At 39.7% G+C, this 21,288-nt stretch overlaps 1 protein-coding gene across 1 annotated transcript; it reads right to left on the bottom strand.

The window, feature by feature from the left end:
* Nucleotides 1-17,814: 17,814 nt before the first annotated feature.
* ZNF572 (zinc finger protein 572) lies at nucleotides 17,815-20,103 on the bottom strand. The gene is made up of 2 exons (XM_006830835.1): nucleotides 20,025-20,103; nucleotides 17,815-19,325 (listed from the first exon to the last, which is right to left on the bottom strand). Exons 1-2 carry the CDS (start codon nucleotides 20,101-20,103, stop codon nucleotides 17,815-17,817), a joined length of 1,590 nt encoding a protein of 529 aa, XP_006830898.1.
* Between the last annotated feature and the right edge of the window lie 1,185 nt (nucleotides 20,104-21,288).

Genomic DNA, 21,288 nt, shown 5'->3' with positions numbered 1-21,288 from the left:
GATGTGGACAAATGGAGCAGCTGGGGAGGGAGAGGGGCTGTGTGCTGATGGCCGGAGGTGGGGTGGGGGTGGTGGCTGTGTGGCATATACTTTGGTGGTTTGGTGATGCATGGAGGGGATTGTAATCATTGCAGTGAAACAAAATGTGATAGGATGAGTGTAGGGCTGATGTTCTCCCATGTAAACCTCACAATAAAAATTAGAAGAAAAAAAAAGTTAGGGTAAAATTGGGTTTAGTTTTTCCTTAAATGTTTGGGAAATTTTCAACAGTAAAACAAGCTATCCTATCTAATTTACTTTATGGGAAGGTGTTTTAAAGTGTGTTTTCCTTAAATATGATTCAGATTGAATGTCATATTATGTTTTCTGTTTCTTGTAGTGCTAGTTATGATAAATTGGGTTTTCAATGATATTTTACGCATTTCATCTAACTTACTGCTATAAACATTTTCAAATTTATTGACATAATAAATTTTATATCTTTTTATAATACCTGTTAAAAAATTTTTAAAAAGTACTATGGACAGCTAGAACAGCAACTAAATCTGTGTTGGAAGCAGTACAGCCAGAATGCTCCTTAGAAGCCAGGATGGGGATACTTTGTCTCTCATACTTTGGACATATTATTAGAAGGGTTGGGTCCCTCGAGAAGGACATCATGCTTGGTAAGGTGGAGTGTCTGTGAAAACCAAGAATACCCCAACAAGATGGATTGGCCCAGTGGTAGCAGCACTGGGGTCAGGTTTAACAATGGTTGTGAGGACGGTGCGGGACTGGGCAGTGCTGCTTTCTGTTGTGCATAAGGTCACCATGAGTTGGGGCTGACTCGACAGCACATAACAACAACAAATCACCACAGTCATAGATATTTTGCAGCAAAGGTAACTATTCATGTACAAATATCCTCTGTCAAATCTCTATATATGTTTTGGTATACTCCCACTCTCTATCCCATGCCCATTCAGCCTGCATGTCTGCCCATGTCTGTCCTAGTAGATCACCATTGTTGCAGGACTTGTATATAACAACATTTACCTTTATTGGCTTTAAACCTTACGCTCCTCCCAGTTTCTTCCTTTGCCTCCATCAATTTTTGCTGACCTCACTCTTGTATGTTGCTTTCCCCTTCACTGAAGTTAACACAGGTCTAGAAGGCCTGGTATGGACTGTAGGATAAGCATTGGACCACAAGGTCAGCTTGAACCACAAAGTCGGCGGTTAAAACTGACAAGCCACTCCTCAGAAACCCTATACAGGATCACTATGTGTCAGAATTGACTCAACAGCACTTAACAACAACAACCCTATAACCAGTGATTTACTTTCCCTTCCCCTCCCATCTCTGGTAACCATGAAAGAATGTCTCTCTCTCTCTCTTTTTTTTTTTTTTAACTTTAACTTTGTTACTGTTTATTCCCAGATGATTATCCATTTCCTCAACATCATTGATTTAATCACTAATTTAAAATGACATAATAATCATGTCTTGAATTCTTGGATATCCTTTCAGAATTTTGACTCTAGCACAGAATATATTGATTTAAAATTTTTCTATTTATCACTAGTAATATACTTTTTTTTATTGTGATAGTCTACATGGGAGAACACCAGCCCCACATTCATCCTATCCTACTTTGCTTCACTGTAATAATTACAATTCCCTGCATGCATCATCAAACAAAGGGTACACCCCACAAGCCTGCTCCAGGCCATCAACACACAGACCCTCTCCCTCCCAGAGTCCAGAGTCCCCAGCCGCTCCATCTCTCCATGTCATCATCTCTGCCTCCATCTCCAGCATCGCTGCTTCTATGGACAGGGTCCCTCACTCCACTCCTCTCCCTTGATAGTCCCAGGGACCTCGGCTCCTGTACTGCAAAATCAACCACTCCCCTCCTTTTGTTACAAAACATCTACCTTTACCTTTCCAACACTCACAATCAGTCCTGATAGCAATTATTCACTATTGTACCACAAGAGTCTTATCCCCACCTCCTTTAATCAGCCCTATCCAGAGAGGGTGGAAACCACTCAGTGACGACTCTACCTTCCTCTGCACTCTCTGGAACTAGGTTCCCTCTTGAAAGCTTGTAAGCCAGTCAGTTCGTGTCTTTGGGTAGCCAGTGTTTAAGTTGCCCATCCTTGTTGACCCTGTGTACCTAGGGGGTGGGAATGATCCTCACTGTAAAGATTTGTTTCCTCCTTTGAGCTACTGCATCCACAAGCATAGGTCAAGTTCATCAAATTGTAGTGGATTACTCTTTTTTTCCTCTTCTTTCTTCCTCTGGTTGAGTCCTGGACGTCCAGCCATTGAAGCCAAGTCAAATGGGTACTATCTGCAAGTATGGGTGTACTTGTACATCTCCCCTCACTTCATATCAGCTGGACGCTTCACTCTCCACTCTAGTCCTCTGTGGCCATGTCACTGTCTCTGGACCCAGGAGTCCCCAGGTCTCATCATACTGCTGGTCAACCAGGTCTCAACCCAGGTTCACAGGAATCTATTGAACGTGGGTGGACTTAGCTCACAACTTCACTGCTGTTTTTCCCTCACTTCCCCTTAACAGTGACCAACATGGTCAGCAGCAAGACCATGTGCCTGCTCGTGTATTCTCCTTGAGTCTTAGTCTTGGAAGGGGTTTTGCTCTGAGGGGACCTGACCACTTGCCTTGATGGCTCCCATGCAAACAACTTGCTTGTTCTTGTAGTAGTCAATCAGACTGCCGTTATTGTGTTTGATTTTTCCTGCTGGTCTTTCTTTTAAGAAATATCTTCTGTTCTTCTAGCCACTCTGCTTATCCTTTCAGTGGAAATTTCCCACCTCAGAAGGTTCTGGAGGAGGATCCGGATTCTACCTATGAGAAAGAATGTCTCTTTTAAAGTGAAAACCTTTTCTTAAATTTTACAGTAGTGGTCTCATAAAATATTTGTCCTTCTGTGATTAACTAGTTTCATTCAGCATAATGTCCTCCAGGTTCAGCCATGTTATGAGGTGTTTCTCAAGTTCATCTTTGTTCTTAAACATTGTATAGTATTCCATTATGTATATGTACCAAAGTTTATCCATTCTTCAACTGATGGGAATTTGGGTTGTTTCCATCTTTTTGCTATTGTGAATAGTGCTGTGTGTGGTGAACATGGTTGGGCATATGTTTACTCATACCATGGCTTTTCTCTCTCTGGGAGCTATAAAGGATTGCTGGGTCATATGGTATTTCAATTTACAACTTTTAAGGAACCTCCATATTGTGTTTCACAGTGGTTGCACCATTTGACAACCCAAAAGCAGTGTAGAAAAATCTCAGTTTCTCCACACACTTGGCCTTGTGACTCTTTGAGTGGACTGGAAAAAGCTATGTTCCCCTCTTTCACTTTCCATTCTTTAAGACAAAGATTAATAATCAATGTTCTATAATCTACTTCGTGATGAGTAGCAACTGGGATCTTAAAAGCTTATGAATGGTCGTCTAAGGTACAACTGTTAATGTGTGGAATAAAAAAGATTGTTGAAAATGAATGTAATCAACTAGACCAGTGGGCTAATGGAACAAATGGACACCAGTCACCATGACTCTGAGACCAGAACTAGATAGTGCCACTACCACCACCTGCTCTGAAAGGAACCACGTTAGATAGAGTGGGAGAAAATGTGGAACAAAACTTAAAATTATGATTAAAAGAAAAGGCCAGGATTATTAGTCAGAAAGAGACTGGGGGAACCTGTGACTATGGCCCTTGGCCACCCTTCAGGTCTGGAACAGAACTTATGCTGTGGCCAGACTGTTAGCGAAGTAATTGGTAGGTCTGTAGGGGACACACCAGCACTAGGGAGGTATCCTTATGATGGAAAGGTCAACCATTCGATATCAAAAGGGCAACAGTCACCTAAGGATAAGGTTAAGAAGGATTGGGAAGGAAATTTTTTAAAAACCAGGGAGGAAATGAGGTAATTGTTGTTACATGGAGGGGATTGCAATCATTGAGACGAAATGAAGTGTATGATTTGTTGAATGTAACACTGATGATCTTCTCTGTAAACCTTCACTCAAGTCACAATAAAAAGTTAAAAAAACAAAACAAAAAAAACTTACAACTGTACCAATAAGCAACGTCATGATAAGTGGAGTAGAGATTTAAACTGTTACTACTTACATCCAGAAACAATGCCCATGGAAGCAGCAGTCAAGGAATCAAACAACATATTGCACTTGGCAAATCTGCAAAAGGCCTCAGATTTCAAAAGCAAAGATGTCACCTAAGGTGCCATGGTATTTCCAATTGCCCCATATGCATGTGAAAACTGGACTGTTAATAAGGAAGATGAAAGAATTGATACCTTTGAATTCAGATATTGGCAAGCAATATTGACTATACCATGAACTGCCAGAAGAATGAACAAACTGTCTCGGAATCAGTGTAGACAGAGTGTTCCTTAGAAGACTTTATCTGGCTTACTTTGGACATGTCATCAGAAGGCACCAGTCCCTGGAGAAGGACATCATGCATGGTAAAGTAGAGCTTGAGCAAAAAAAGAGGAAGACCTTCAACAGAATGAACTGACACAGAGGCTGCAACCATGGACTCAGATGTGAGGATAGTGCAGTATCAGGCAGTATTTCATTCTACTGTACATAGGGTTACTATGAGTCGCAACCTACTCGATGGCATCTAACAACTACTTTAATGATCACAGGATAATTTAAGGGGGAAAAATTCACCCGTTTGTCAATCTATTCAACGAATATTTTCATTAATCTAACCATTTATCCATAATTGAGCACTTAATTTGAGAGGAAAAAAAAAACTATTAATTTTTAGCCTAACAAGCTTGTACTCCATTCTGTACTCTATCAAATCCTAGAATGTCTGATTTTGCCTAAATCAAGTAATGTTAGAATAACAAGTGTGCTCCCTGGTACCCACTAGTCATCTCTGTTTACCAGCAGACATGTACCCACAATGTCATAATTGCCAGACATCCCTATCTCATCTGCTTCTTTATAGCTAAACCACAGCATCCGGATTGCTGTCAGCCTTGGTTTGATCCAAATCACTGGGCTTGGGGAACCAAAATGAAAGGATAGGGGGGAAAAAAGCTTAAGTTTAAATTTCAGTTGGACTATGGATAGACAAGGCAGAAGGACAGCACTGGAGAGCAGTTCAAGAAAACAAATAAGAAATAATAGCTAGGAGAGTGCAAAGGGGTGATTTTTAAACAGAAAAAGCAATAGTTGTTTAAATATCTGCCATACTACAATAATGATGTGCTATGTTGTTAGCCTCCTGAGGAGCTTACTACCCATTATTGTTCCTGGGGCAAACACTAACACAAGGATGTCACCACTTTAGTGGATGTGCAATGGACACCCATATATGAGGCTACTCTCAGAGATAATCCAAAGACTTAGTGGTCTAGAGCCATTTTATAATGATCATAATAATATATAACAATTATGAATTGATGGCTAGGTGCCAGCAATGCTAAGCACGGAAAGTACATTATCTCTGGTTTTCACAATAAAGCCTTGAACTAAGTGTTATCAAAATGATCGGTATTCGAATCCTAGTAGGAATGATCAGGCACTCCTTTACCTTAAGCCATCCTTGCCAAAAGTATGAAAACAAGGGTGAACAGAGAAGGAGATAAATTATTTTTTTAACACCTGCAGTACCAGGAACTATTGGATGCTTACCAAATCTTACAAGGTGGTAAATACATACTACAAAGCTAGTGATTGCAGCCGACTTTTCACACCATGTTTTGGACCTTCTCTAGCCAGTCTGACTTCTAAAGTTTAGTGTCTTCCTTCTATGGAATATTTAAGGGACCTCTATGGTAGTGTATCATATCTATTGCCAGTGGCAAAACACAAGACTCCTGGCATAGACGGAATACTATTGAAATGTTTCACCAAGTCAGAGCAGCTCTGAAAGTTAGACAGCTACATGGATTACCATATTTGTGTCCATTGTAAAGAAAGGTAACCCAACAAAATGTGGACATTTTCCAACAATATCATTAAATGGTCCTGGTGGCACTGTAGTATAAGCAATGGACTGCTTAACACAAGGTCAGCAGTTCAAGCCTACCAACTATCTGCGGGAGAAAAATGAGGCTTTCTGCTCCCATAAAGATTTACAGCCCAGAAACCTTATTCAGGGTTGGTATGAGTTGGAATTAAGGAGCTCTGGTAGGGTAGTGAACTGCAAGGTCAGCAGTTCGAAACTACCAGCTGTTCCGCGGGAGAAAGATGAGGCTTTCTGCTCCCATAAAGATTTATAACCTTGGAAACCCTGTACAGCGTCACTGTGGGTCGGAACCGACTTGTCAGCACATAACAACAACAACATGAGTTGGAATTAATTTGACGGCTGTAGGTTTGTTTTTTGGTTATCATTAATATCATATGCAAGTAAGAGTTTATATAAGATAATTTAAAAATTATTGCAGCAGTGCATTGACAGGGAGATGCCAGAAATTAAAGCTAGATTCAGAAGAGGACATGAACAAGGGATATCATTGCTGATATCAGATGGATCTTGGCTGAAAGCAGAATACAAAAGAAATACAAAAAAGATGTTTATTGTGTTTTATTGACTATACAAAGACATCGACTGTGTGGATCATAACTATAAATAACATTGTGAAGAATGGAAATACCAGAACACTTAGTTGTGCTCATGCAGAACCTGTACATGAACAAGAGCCAATCATTATAACAGAACAATGGGATATTGAATGGTTTAAAATCAGGAAAGATATACATCAGAGTTGTATCCTTTCACCATAGTTGTTTTTTGTTTTTTTTTAATGTTTTATTGTGAATTATGTAACAGTTTACATGGGAGGAGAACATTAGCTTTACATTCATCTTATCATATATTGTTTCATTGCCATGGTTACAATCCCCTCCATGCATCAGTAACCAACCCAAGGGTATACCCTGCAAGCCTTTTCCCTGGTCGTCAGCAGGGAAACCCCTCTCCCTCTCTGGGTCTAGAGTCCCCAGCCGCTCCATTTCTCCAAATCATCGTCTCTGCCTCCATCTCTGGCATCATTGCTTCTCTGCTCTTCTCCCTTGATGGTCCCAGGGACTTCCACTCCTGGACTGCAAAGTCAATAACTGCCCTCCTTTTGCTACAAAACGTCTACCTTTACATTTCCAAGCCTCATAGTCAGTCTTGATAGCAGATAATCACTATTGTACCACATGAGTGCATCCCCATCTCCTTTCATCAGCCCTGCCCAGACAGATTGGATACTACTCAAAGGAGATCCCACCTTCCTCCTCACCCTTTGGATCTAGGCTACCTCTTGAAAGCTTGCAAGCCAGTTACTTCTTGCCTTTGTAGCCCCCCATTTTGGGTAGCTAATATCCAAGTTGCCCAATCCTGTCTACCCTGAGTATTGAGGGGGTGGGAATGATCCTCGCTGTAAAGATTTTTTCCCTCTTTTGAGCTACTGCAACCATAGTTGTAGGTCAAGTTCATCAAATTGTATCAGATTATTCTTTTTTCCTCTTCCTTCTAGTTGAGTTCTGATCATCCAGACATTTAAACCAAGTCAAGTGGGTATTATCTGCCAAGTGTGGGTGTCCTTGTGCATATGCCCTCTCTTCTTATCAGCTGGATGCTTCACTCTCCACTCTAGTCCTCTGTGACTATGTCACTGACACTGGGCCCAGGAGTCCCCAGGTCTTGCCATACTGCTGGCCAACCAGATCTCCACCAAGGTTCACAGGAGTCTATTGAACGTTGTAGGGCTTAGCTCGCAGCTTCATTGCTGTTTTTCCCTCACTTCCCTTTATCGGTGACCAACGTGGTCACGTCAGAGTGCATGTCTACTCGTGTATTCCCATTGATTCTTAGTCTTGGAAAGGGGTTTTCCCTGAGGGGACCCGACCACTTGCCTTGATGTTTTCTGGGAGAGCAACTTGCTTGTTCTTGTAGTAGTCAGTTGGACTGCCATTATTGTTTTATATTTTTCCTGTCAGTCTTTCTTTCAAGAATTATCTTCTGTTCTTCTAGCTGCTCCAGGCTGGTCTGCTTGTCCTTTCCGGTAGAAACTTCCCACCTCAGAAGATTCTGGATGGGTTTCAGGATTCTACCTATGGTCTTATGTAAAGCAGAGGCTCCACAGGAAGCCTCCTTCACTGGGCACATTGTAGTCCCATTTTAGGTATTACAATCTGATATAGACAGAAGACGGATTTACAATCTTTCTATGGTGATGTTTCTGGCTAATCCTTTCTCTCCCGCTCAAGTGTCTATTTCATAATGGTATGCAAGGGAAACCAAGATTCAAAAGATAGCCTAGCATCTTAACATTGTTTCCTCCTTTTTGCCCATTCCAACCAAGCCTCAATCCCTGTATCCCAGAGCTCTGTTGTTCCAAGGTTGTACATACATCATTATTTACCTCTGTCCTACTTAGCCCATGCAAACCTGCCTAACTGTTCTCCCAACCGCCTTATTCTTCCATTCACCTCCTCCTTCTTGTGTATTGCTCTCTTCCGCAGCACCCAAACTATCCTGTGTCTATTCCCTATCCTGTGCTCCACCTTTCCCTCCCTCCCCTCCCCCCAACCCCCACATTCCGGTAAGCAGCAAAAAATCCGGCCCCCCACTTTAGTATGGGTTCTTTTTCTTAGTCTTTTACAATAGTGGTCCTATGCAGTATTTCTCCTTTTGTGACTGACTAATTTCACTCGACATAATGTCCTCAAGATTCATCCATGTTATGTGGTAGCTTAAAGCTTCCTTGTTGTTCTTCAAGGTAGTATAATATTCCATTGTGTGATGTACCACAGTTTGTTTATCCATTCTTCAGTTGATGGGCACTTAGGCTGTCTCTGTCTTTTTGCTATTGTAAATAGTGCTGCTATGAACATTGGTGTGCATATAGCTACTCGTTTTATGGCTTGTATTTCTTGTGGGTAAATACCAAGTAGAGGAATTGCTGGATAATAAGGTATTTCTATTTCCAACTTTCTGAGGAAGCGCCATACTGCTTTCCAGAGAGGTTGGACCATTTTGCAATCCCACCAGCAATGCAGGAGTTTCCCAGTCTTTCCGCATCCTCGCCAGCATTTATTGTCCTCTACTTTTTTGATCTTTGCTATTATTGCTGGTGTGAGTTCCATCTCATTTGTTTCTGTTCTGCTCTTTATTATTTCTTTTCTTTTGTTGACTGTAGGTTCCCTCTGTTGGTCTGTTTCTAATTGTTGGAGATGCTGTGTTAATGTGTTAATTTTGGTTCTTTCTTCTTTTTGAATGTGTGCATTTATTGCAATAAATTGTCCTCTCAGCACCGCTTTCGCTGTGTCCCACAGATTTTGTTATGTTGTGTTTTTGTTCTTATTTGTTTATAGGCGCTTTGTTTAATTTCTTCTTTTACCCAATCGCTTTTCAGCAGGGTGTTATTCCATTTCCATGTATTGGACTTTATTTCCTTGGTCTTCTTAGTATTGATTTCTAGTTTTATGGTGTTGTGATCTGAAAAGATGCTGTGTAGTATTTTGATATTTGTAAATTTTGCAGGCTTACTTTGTGACCTAACACATGGTCAGTTCTGGAAAATGTTCCATGTGCACTGGAGAAGAATGTATATTGTGCTGTTGTTGGGTTGAATGCTCTGTACACATCTATGAGGTCAAGTTGGTTGATTGTGCTGCTCTGTAACTTCGTCAAAATTTTTTCTGGTTGTTCTATCCCTTTTCAAAAGTAGCATGTTAAAATCTCCCACTATAATTGTAGATTTATCTGTATTGTTCTTCAATTCTAGTAGGGCTTGCTTCATAAATCTTGGTGCTCTTTCATTGGGAGCACAGATATTTATTATGGTTAGGTCATCTTGCTCAATTGATCCTTTGATCATGAGAGAGTGTCCTTATTTATCTCTTATGCTGGGTTTTGTCTTAAAGTCTACTTTATCAGAGATAGTATTGCCACTCCTGCTTGTTTATTATTGCAGTTAGCTTGGTATATTTTTTTCCATCCTTTAACTTTTAGTCTTTGTGTGTAAGGTGTGCCTTGCAGGCAGCATATTGAAGGATCTTGATTTCTTATCCATTCAGCCACTCTCTGTCTCTTCACTGGTGCATTTAATCCATTGACATTCAGTTTAATTATCAATAGGTATGAATTATTGCTGTCATTATGTTAATTATTGTAGTGCTGTTCGTTCCTTTCTGCATCCCTTCTTGTGCTGAGTTTGTGTTTTTTGTGCTACTTCTTATCAGTTTTTTCTTAGTTTTCACGTTTCCTTGTTCTGCATGGATGTTCATTTTCATGGTAAGTTGTGAATTATTAACTTTCTTTGGGGTTACCCTATAGTCTATTAAATTTTCCCTCCATTTAAGATAGTCTATTGTATCCTGTAACCTACCTGACCTCATCACCACCTAGATCTCTGTTCCTACATTTATCCTTTCTTTGACATTGCTATTATTTTGATCTTTGGTTGACCTCCCAGCTCCTTTTAATTCATTGTTGTAGTTTTACTCTGTTCTGGACTCTGCTATCCATTGTCCGAGTTTCAGATGGTGTTGCCATGCCTGTCAATCTCTGGTTGTTGTCTGTTCTTGTTGTTTTCAGTCCAAAGAACTCCCTTTAGGATGTTTTGAAGTGCTGGATTGGCTTTGACTAAATCTCTTAGCTTCTGTTTATCCTGGAATGTTTTGATTGCACCATCGTATTTGATTGACAGTTTTGCTGGATAGACAATTCTTGGTTGGCAGGTTTTTTTTTTTTTTTCTTTTAGGGTTTCATATATGTCTCCCCATTGTCTTCTTGCCTGCATGGTTTCTGCTGAATAGTCAGAGCTTAATCTGATTTGCTTGCCTTTGTAAGTAACACTTTTCTTTTCCCTGGCTACTTTTAGAATTCTCTTCTTGTCTTTGATTTTGGAGAGTTTGATTATGATATGTGTTGGTGATTTTTCTTTTGGGGTCTATCCTGCCTGGGGTATGTTTGGCTTCTTGAATTTTCATCTTCTCATTCTTCAAGATATTAGGGAAATTTTCTTCCAGAAGCTCTTCAACTATCTCCTCTGTGGACTTCTGTGATTCTTCCTGTTCTGGAATGCCAATAATTCTTAATTATTCCTCTTCATGTTATCCAGCATGAATCTTAGACTCTCTTCGGAGTTTTTATCCTTTTTCTGTTTGCTCTTCTATCTTAGCACTATTGAGAGATTTGTCTTCCAGGTCGCTGGTTCTGGCTTCCATCTCCTCCATTCTGCTCCTTTGCCCTTTCAGTGTATTGTCCATATCTGATATTTTATTGTTAATCATCTGCACTTCTGTTTGCAGGTTATTGATTGTTTCCAATGCTGTATCTATCTTGCTTGATTGCTCCTGTGGCTCTTTCCTGACTTCTTCCTTACTTTCCTCCACCCCTTTTCGGAGTATTTGAATTTGTTTTCAGATCATTCTTCTGAATTCCTTCTCAGGCAGATCCAAAGCCTGCTCTTCTTCTTCTGTAAAGTCTTTGTCTGTCTCCAGCTTGTTTGTCTCAGTAACTCTTTTCTGGTTTTGGACATGTTTTGACATCTTTTGTTGTTGTGTTTTCTTTGACACTTTCAGTAGTTAAGTGGGTTTTTAAAGCTTTAAAGGATGTATGTTGCTGTGTTGTTAAGCTTACTGAGTATTTCCTGGTGGATATGATCTGGAGAATAGGCTTCTCTTTTCATGTGTAATGCCTAGTAGCTCCTGTCTCAGTGGTGGAATATTATGGGGTATGCTTGTAGTTTGGCTATATGCCATTGATTGCTGTCTCTTCTTGGGTAACATAGGGAGAAAAAGCTCCCAATCCCCATAAAAAAGTACAATCAAAAGGACTAAAAGCAGAAGCAAAATAAAAGCAGAGGCACAAAAACCACCACTTAAAAACAAAAATAAAACCGTAGCCAACTGACCAGTAGCCTTTGCTTTGCAGGTCAGTGTGCATGCACCATAGAAATCTCCAGCAGTGGGTGGGGTGTACATTTGCTCAGGCCCCTTCTCTAGTCACCACCATAGAGGTGTGCAGATAGCTATTGAGAAATTAATGGGAGAAAGATTATCTACTATTTTTGTCTCTGAAGGTCAGTTAGCGATGTGCATGAGCACAGCGCCAATTCTTGAAATAGTGTGCTCTTGTGTGAGTAGTTGGTGTTGGCTCTTGCCTTTTATGTTGGGGTTTTACAGAGTGTTCATACAGTTTGTCTGTCTGGCCAGACCTGCTTTTTTCTTGCTAGGTAGGCAGGAGTAAAGGGTCCCACACAAGTCAACTTTAGGTCTGGGTCCCAGAGTCGGACGTCATAAGCAGCCACCAAAGGATCAGCCCATGGGACCAGTGGGGCTTCTCCTCTCTGTGCCATAGGAAAACTGTGGGCTTAACGCTGGACCCTTTTGGGGGTGCGTGCCCACTCACCTGAAGGTGTCCAGGCTGGGCAGAGAGGGCACGACAGGGAAGAGGAGGTTAAAATGTGTAGAATCCCCCACACCTCTTATTGCAAATGTCGCTGCGCAGGTTTTAGCACCGTTTCACTCTGTCCTTTGAACTCAGCCTGGGCTGGGTAATCGCAGGGAAGAGTCCGATGTCCTGATAGATTCTGAAATTGCAGTATTTTCTTTTATACAGTGATATTCCTACTGGTGGGTGCGGGAAACTAATGCCCTGCACCTTATACTAGATCCAGATCTCTGGAGCTGCTCCGTTAAAGCAACTTCTCTTGGTTTTCAGCACCTCCCCTACCTGACTCTGCTTCTGCCACCTCTCATCTGTTGTACTTTGAACATGTTATCAAGCAGGGACCAATCCCTGGGAAAGGACATCATGTTTGGTAAAATAGAGGGTCAGCAAAAAAGACAAATACCCTCAATAAGATGGATTAACACAATGGCTGTAACAATGGGCTCAAACATAGCTATTGTGAGGATGGCAAAGGACTAAGTAATATTTCATTCTGTTTTGCACTAGGCCACTTATAAGTCAGAACTGACTCAACAGCACCTAACAACAACAGAAGAATGAAAAATTTGTCTTGGAAAATGTACAGCCAGAATGCTTCTTAGAAGCATGGATGGCAAGTCTCATGTACTTTGGACAGGTTATCAGAAGTGATCAGTTCCTAGTGAAGGATATCTTACTTGTTAAAGTAGATGGTCACCGCAAAAGAGGAAGACCTTCAATGAAATGGATTGACAGAGTAGCTGTAATAATGGGACCAAACATAGGCAAGATTGTGAGGATGGCGCAGAATGGAACAATGTTTCACTCTGTTGTACACAGGGTTACTTTGAGTCGCGACCACGACCATCTCTACAGCACCTAACACTCAACTACTAACCAAAAGACTCAATTACTAACCAGAACACTGGCAACTGATCCACCAGCTTCTCCTTGAGAGAAAGATGTGACAGTCTGCGTCTCTAAAGAGCTACAGCCTTAGAAACTGTGTGAGAGCATTCTACTCTATCCTACAGGGTCACCATGAGTCAGAACTGACCTGATGGTAATGGGTTTGGCTTCTTTCATTGTTGTTAGGGGTAGTAAGAGGATACACCCAACTTCCCAGGACAGCCACCTTCACTTCCAAGCCAGACCAGCTACTGTGGGCTAGATCAAGGAGAGGTTTCAAGAAGTCTGTAGAAACTATACAGCCTAAGCCAGTAGACAACTTTCATTCATTTCTTCAACCAAGATCAGTGAACAAAGCACATGCCAAACTGGGCTTTTTGTTGTTGTCGTTAAGTGCCATTGAGTCTGCCTAACTCATAGTGACCCTGTGTAGGGTTTTCTGAGGAGCATGGTGAGACTGAACTGCCAACCTTGTGGTGAGCAGTCCAGAGCTTCTCCTACAGTGCCACACTAGAACTCCTTTGGCTTTACAGAAATAAAACTCATTCCCTGGACTCAAGGAGCATAATCAGTGAGATAGTGTATACCCTGGAAGAGCATACTCAGGAGCATTAGCCTAAAGTGTAAACCCATGGCATCTACTCAGTAACTGTTGAGCAACACTAAGTGCAAACAGAGTGTGCATTTGTAGAGCCAACCTGGCTGATTTTAATCTATGCTTATTTCTAGCTCTTTGTATGATCCAATTATTACCTATGGAGATGGAGGGTTCAGCTAAATAAGTGTAGTTCCAGAGTAGGCAAAGAGAAAGCAGTCATGTGAGAAGCTACAGGTTTTCCTGACTACAGGTTTTGCTCTGTCACCTGACCACTGCTAAAGAATGTCAGGTATCAAGTAAATGTTTTCTGAATGAATGAAAGACATCAGTATTGACTCAATTACATAACTAATACCAGTTTTGCCCTTTTAGAAAGTGAGAGACTAGTCATGTTGAATAATCTGGACAAATATACAAGTTCAGTAATTACAGAATTGTACTCCATCCACTCCCTTTCACCACTAAGGAAACTTCTAGACCACCATGAAGAAGGCCCATTTGGTAGACATAGCTGGCAAGAGGGGAGCAAACCTTTACCTCAGGTCTGTAGGCTGTGCTTGCATACATTCTGATAGCTGGCACCACAGGTAGGGAATCCGTTCCTTCATTTGTAAGGCTATGCATTGCCACAGATTCCCCATCCCACTGTAGGAAAATAATAGGAGCTGCCTCTTTGAGTAGGAAAAAATATGAATCAAGAGTCCTTAAGCATAAACTCTGAAATAAATCACTCATTCATAAATAAATGCTTTATTCAGATGCTCCATCCTTTGTGCTGGCAAGGAAAATAGAAAAAAATACATATTATTAAAAACCTATTCGTTGCAATTGTGTCAAATATGATTAACTCTGACCATGTTCTGTTCTTCATTATAAATGGCAACTCTCTTGTTTCCCTAATTTTCCATTTAAACAGACAAGAGGTTTTGTCAAACTATTTTACTAATGAAGCCCAACTTAACTTATCTAAAATATGAACATCTGTATTCCTGTAGGCATCAAAGTTTAAGTAAGTGTTTTTTTTTTTTTTTTTAATTATTGTTGCAATAGTCATAATACAATGTGGGTGATGGTCATGGTACATAAATATTTTGTTAATTTTTTCAGTTGCAAATAAATTTAAATTGAACTTGCTATATTATTCTTCTCCTTTCTAGTCTTAAGCAGAATCCTTTGCTTCATGAAGAAAAACAACAATAAATTCAGTAAAATTATCTCTTCATTAGTTTCATACAAGCTTAATCAAGTAGAAGTGTTTTTGAGTCTTCATATCTAAAGTACACGTAGCTTTATGCTTTTAAAAGACCTTATCCTTTAGAATCCCGGAGGGTGGTCATAAACGAATCCAAAAGTAATACCAAATGACCACAGAAGGATTAGGCTTTGGAAACCTTGATTACAGAGAGGTGACTCAATTGTCATAAGCTCTAAGATTTCAGCAACTGATAACTTACTTTGAAAGGATTATGGCATAGAGGGAGAAAAGACAAAAGGAAATAAAGTTGTCTGGACTTATACAGTATGACTAACACGAATAATTAAAAACAAAAAGAATCCACATGTTAAATCTGTCATTGTATTGCTACTATTTTAGAAATGTGTGGATCTATTTGGTGCCAACAACAACAACAAAAGAAATGTGTGGATCACATGTCTCTGCTTCAACTAATAATAATTATAATCATTATCAGCTACCATTTATTGGGGCCTAGTATCTTTTAAGCATTGTGCTAGATGCTTTGCAAACATTTATATAACCCTTAAGCATCCTTGCAAAGAAGGTATTAACTTCACAGATGAATAAACTGAGGTTCAGAGCAGTTAAGTAACTTGCTAGAGACTAGAAGAGCAATGATTTTGTACCACCCAACAACTATAGCCTTGTAACTGAATTCCAGCCTCAATAACAAACCCACAAATTTAATGAAATGTTAATCAAACTCTTAGTTGCCTGTGGCTATGAATATTGTAAAAACTGGTCCACAGAATTTATAGTTTATAGATAATTTGGGCTGTGCAAATGTTTAACTTGTCTGGCTGCTAATAAAGGTTGGGGGCTCAAGTCTAATCAGAGATGCCTCAAAAGAAAGGTCTAGGGATCTCCTTTGGAGAATCAGCCATTGACAATCCTAGGGAGCACCTGAGTCAGCGTCAACTCAGTCAACTGCTTTGGTTTTAGTTGTATAGAACATACAAATGTGTAACAGTGCTTATGCTGAGGTCACATGAAAGCATTTAGAAAGCAGAAAATCATGACTAAACACTTCTAATATACCTTTATTTTTTTTTAGTTTTTCTTGTATTTTTAATCATATAACAATACAAAAAAATGCAACTGCCTTGCAGTCAGTTGCACCACTCATGAAAGAAACACCCATGCAATTGAGTTTCCCACCAGCTACAGACCTTTGCTGCAGCTACAATTGGTCCTTTCTGGCTCCACATTCCTAATTTGCATCTCTACCATCTACTTCATAAAATATATTTTAAGTCCAAAACTGAAAAAACATTCAGGGCATCTCAGGATTCTTACCCTTCCAGCATATCTAGCTTTTACTATGGCAGGAAAAAATGGGGGAAGAGAATAGGAAATGACAAATATTTTTCAAAGCTTCATTCTTATAGGACAAGACAAGTAGAAAAGATGGGTTCTGAATTATCAGATTCATATACCAATGAAGTCCAAAGGCAAAAGAAAAGTTAATTGCCAAGACTGGAACTCAACAGTCTTGCCTCCAGTTGGAACTGATCCTGGACACCTATTCAGAATCAGTGGGTAATTATTAGAAAAAGAACACTGATCTGACTAAGAATTATGTAACAAGAAAAATTCTGAATAGCTATTTGACGATTTAAGAGCAGAATTCACAACTCTTGGCTTTTAATCTGGCTTTGGCCAAAAAATAATGGGCTCCCATTGCTGCTTGTTGAACATAAATTAAAACATCCAATCTCTGAACCCAGGGCCTTCAAAATTCTATCCCATTTCTATTGTATATTGTATTCCCTGTATAGGAGAGCTGAAGACCCAGAGCACACTTCTTAGTCTTATGGGAAATATTTACAAGTCCATCAAGAAGAATGGTTTGCAAAGAAGAACTTTCTGTACTGCTCTTCAATATAGGACCTACCAGTCACATGTGACCACTGAGCCTTTGGCATGTGGCTGGTGTGATTAAAGAACTAAATTTTAAACTATAATTACAATTCATATTAAATAGCCACATGTGGCTAGAGGCTAACAGATAGTACAGTTCTAGATGCTACAAAAGTTGATTTTAAGTAAATATATTAGAAACAAATGAATCCTTTCTTTCTTGTTGCTTTCATTAAGTGCTGTTGAGTCGGTTCTGATTCAAAGTGACCCTGTCTAGGGTTTCTGAGGAGCAGCTAGTGAGTTTGAACGGCTGGCTTTGTGGTTCACAGTCCAGAGCTGTTCCTACAGTGCCACACCAACAACACAGTCAGAAATCACATTATCTGTTCAGAAAGATAATCTTTCTCTGGGTAAAGCCCAGGGACTAATATTGATCTAGTTCTACCCAGTAAGGCCAGGGAAAAAAGGGTAAATCAATGGAAATCCTAGCTTCAAGATCTCAGGTGTCCTTTTCCTTGTTCCCAGGATTACTCTTTATACTTTTCTTTAAGGCTATTCCTATCTTAACTTAATTTTTTTCTTCTTTTTCTTTATTCTTGGTAGTATCTTTCCACTGGACAGATTCAACAATCACATTATCTTTGTCTATATCCTTTACACTAGGAGGTTGACATTTTGGCAAACACACCAAAGAAACTTTATAGCACAAAGATCATATGCTACCTTAGTTTTAAGGATCCAATTTGAAAAAACAAAAACAAACAGACTTTGGGATTCAAGAGGAAGATAAATTTGGAACTGAAAATGAAGGGATGAGGGTCATTTCCTCTGAACCGTTTTTCCAAGTCCATTCATGTGGAAATGCCTCAACTTCAGGAGACTTAAAAGACTTTTCTGTGTGAATTTTCCGATGTTGACTGAGGTAGGCATTTCTGCTGAAGCATTTCTCACAGTCAGCGCACTTGTAAGGTTTTTCTCCCATGTGAGTCCTCCGGTGTCTGATAAGGTTAAAGCTTTGACTGAAGCATTCGCCACAATCAGGACATTTATAAGGTTTCTCCCCTGTGTGTATCCTTTGGTGAATCACCAGGGTAGAACTCTGACTAAAAGTTTTCCAACACTCAGAACATCTGTAAGGTTTCTCTCCTGTATGTGTTCTCTGATGTCTAATAAGATGAGAACTGAGGGCAAAACTCTTTCCACACTCACAACATTTATATGGTTTCTCTCCTGGTTGAATTCTACATTCTTCTATCACATCGTAGTTCTGACTCATACTTTCTTCACATTCAAACCTTTTATAGGATTTCTCTCTTATGTGTGTTTTCTGATGTGTAATAAGGTTTGAACTTCGACTGAAATTCTTCCCACATTCTGGACACTGGTAGGGTTTTTCTCCTGTATGTATTCTTTGATGCTTCATTAGAGTAGAATTACAACCAAAGCTTTTTGCACACTCCAGACACTTGTAGGGCTTCTCACCTGTGTGTATCCGCTGGTGGCGAATCAGGCTGGAACTCTGACTAAAACTCTTACCGCAATCAGGGCACTTATATGGTTTTTCTCCGGTGTGAGTCCTCTGATGTTCTATCAGGACAAAGCTGTGGCTGAAACATTTCCCACATACAGGACATTCATATGGTTTCTCCCCTGTATGTGATCTGTGATGCTGAATTAGGTGAGAGCTGCTACTGAAACATTTCCCACACTCAGGACATTTGTAGGGCTTCTCTCCCGTGTGAGTTCGCTCATGGATAATAAGATGGGAGGTATTGCTGAAGCTTTTCCCACATTCACCACACTGGTAGGGCTTCTCTCCTGTGTGTGTTCTCAGATGCTGAATCAGGTGAGAGCTGTTACTAAAACATTTCCCACACTCAGAACATTTATAAGGTTTTTCTCCTGAGTGGGTCCTCTGGTGAATACGCAAATGAGAACTATTATTAAAGCTTTTCCAACATTCAGGACATTTGTAGGGTTTGTCTCCAGAGGATGTATTCTGCTGGATAGAGATACTGGTGTGTTCTCCTAGGTCCCACTTCCAATGACTGGATTCTTCCTCTTTTCTTACAGAGTTTTCCCACTGACTCTCTGTCTTGTCATCATTCTCATAGGAATCATGACACCAAATCTCATCTCCTTTGGACAATGCATATAGAGCTTCTTTTGGATCCTCATGTTTAGAATTTCGTGGGTCATCTCTTTTAGACCACTTTGAGGGTTTATCTTTATTTGCCTTAGAGTTAATGTGTTGAACAGTTTCCAAAGTATTCTTACTCTCATCTCCTGAAAGAACAAAGAAATATTCTAAACATATTCCCCATTCTCTGCCAGGGGAACGGAAATTCTGAATTGTACTGGAAGATAGGGAACAACAAAGTAAAACCTCATAAATTATTTTAAATAAAAGGCTTTGTAAATTAGTTTTCTTTATATTATGTGATCAGTAGAAGTAGGTAACTTAAAAACATTTTATGGTAAAATTTTGTACTTAGTAGCAACACTACTGTACTTGAACAACTGCTGGCAATTACCAAGAGACCGTATACCTAAAAAGCAAGTGCATTAAACTTTATTCTTTGAGAATAAATAAATATTTATTAAATAAATATATAAAATAAATAAATAAAAAGGTGATTGGAGTAGAGGAGAAATGGAGTAGGATCTCATCTGTGTTGGAAATTAGACCATCAATACTATAATTAAAATATGAACAAATATAGAGATAGCCACAATTTATAAAGGGCAGTAGCTTGCATATCTCATTAATCCTAAAAAATGTCAGATAGTATCATTCACTTTTTTTTCTCTTAAAAATAAGAAAACTGAAGAAGGCTGAACCGGTTAACATATAGCTTGTAAGTGATAGAGCAAGGAAACAAAGTTTGTCTCATTCTAATGCATTGCTCTTTCTACAACACCACATAGCATACACTTATAATACAGAAGTGCCTAAGAATTCAGATTATCTTCTTTATCCCTTACCTGTATAAGGACTTTTCAAACTCTTTCTCTCCTTGAAGCCTTTAGAATCTGAGACCCAAAGTTCTTTTTCTTGCTCCATCATAATGACCACAGTCAGGCTAGGGGCCAAAAACCCTATAGAAGAAAACAGGTCATGTTTGCAGGGATTTACTAAAGTTTCTTCCACTCTTTTCTTTCCAGCTGTCACAATATAACATTGTATACATAGAATGTTCCATATCCCATGCTAACAGTAAGAAACGTGATCTTATGCCCTTTTAGGAAATCTTGAAAATGTTTAGAATTAATGGTTAATCGAGTTACCCTTTCTAAAGAAATAACAATTAAAAATAAAATTTTCACATCAAAGGTTTGAGAAATAAACTTTAAAAAAAATGCAGCACTTAGTGTCTACCCACTGCTTGGAAACCTTGGTGTGTTCTTTTAATTGAAAAAAACAAAGTAGTATTATGGAGAATGCACCAATAATAAAATTTATAAAAACTTTTAAGGGTCAATATGCAGACATAAGCATTTTAGAGTAAGTATGTAGTAAAAAGCTTAGAAAGGAAGGAGAAGAGCAAGAACTCTGTTTAATTTCAAAAGAATAACATGGTCCTTAACAGAAGGAAAAATCTTTGAAGTCAGTTTTAAATAAAAGTTAGGATTTATATGTTACTGTTAAGTGCCATGGAGTCAGTTCCAACTCATAGTGACCCTGTACAGGGTTTCAAAGCCTTTTAAAAATCTTTGTGAGCAGAAAGCCTCATCTTTGTTCCACAGAGCAACTGGTGGGCTCAAACTGCCAATCTTGTGGTTTGCAGTCCAGTGCTTATTGTATGAAGCTACTGCACTCCCAGGATTTATATAATCAGTATCATATTAGGACAAAGCAGGAGAGTAGTAGTTATGTTGTTGTTGTTAAGTGCCGTCGAGTCGGTTCCGACCCATAGCGACCCTGTACAGGGTTTCCAAGGGTGTAAATCTTTACGGGAGTAGAAAGCCTCATCTTTCTCCCGCGGAGCGGCTGGTAGTTTTGAACCGCTGACCTTAAGGTTCGCAGCCCGATTCGTAACCACTACGCTACCAGAGCACTAAAACCCGAACTAAACCATTGCCCTTAAGTCAGTTCCTACTTATAGGAACCCCATAGGGCAGTCCTGGTATGGCGCAGTGGGATAATGCAGTGGACCGGAAGGCCGGTTTGAACTGCAGTGTCTGCAGTTCAAATGTACCAGCTGCTCCTTGGAAACCCTATATAGGAGTATGTATAGTGGAGTCCTGG

The sequence above is a fragment of the Chrysochloris asiatica genome, unplaced genomic scaffold, assembly GCF_000296735.1.
Source record: "Chrysochloris asiatica unplaced genomic scaffold, ChrAsi1.0 scaffold00001, whole genome shotgun sequence".
Lineage (NCBI taxonomy): Eukaryota > Metazoa > Chordata > Mammalia > Afrosoricida > Chrysochloridae > Chrysochloris > Chrysochloris asiatica.
This window is presented reverse-complemented; position numbering and strand designations above follow the sequence as displayed.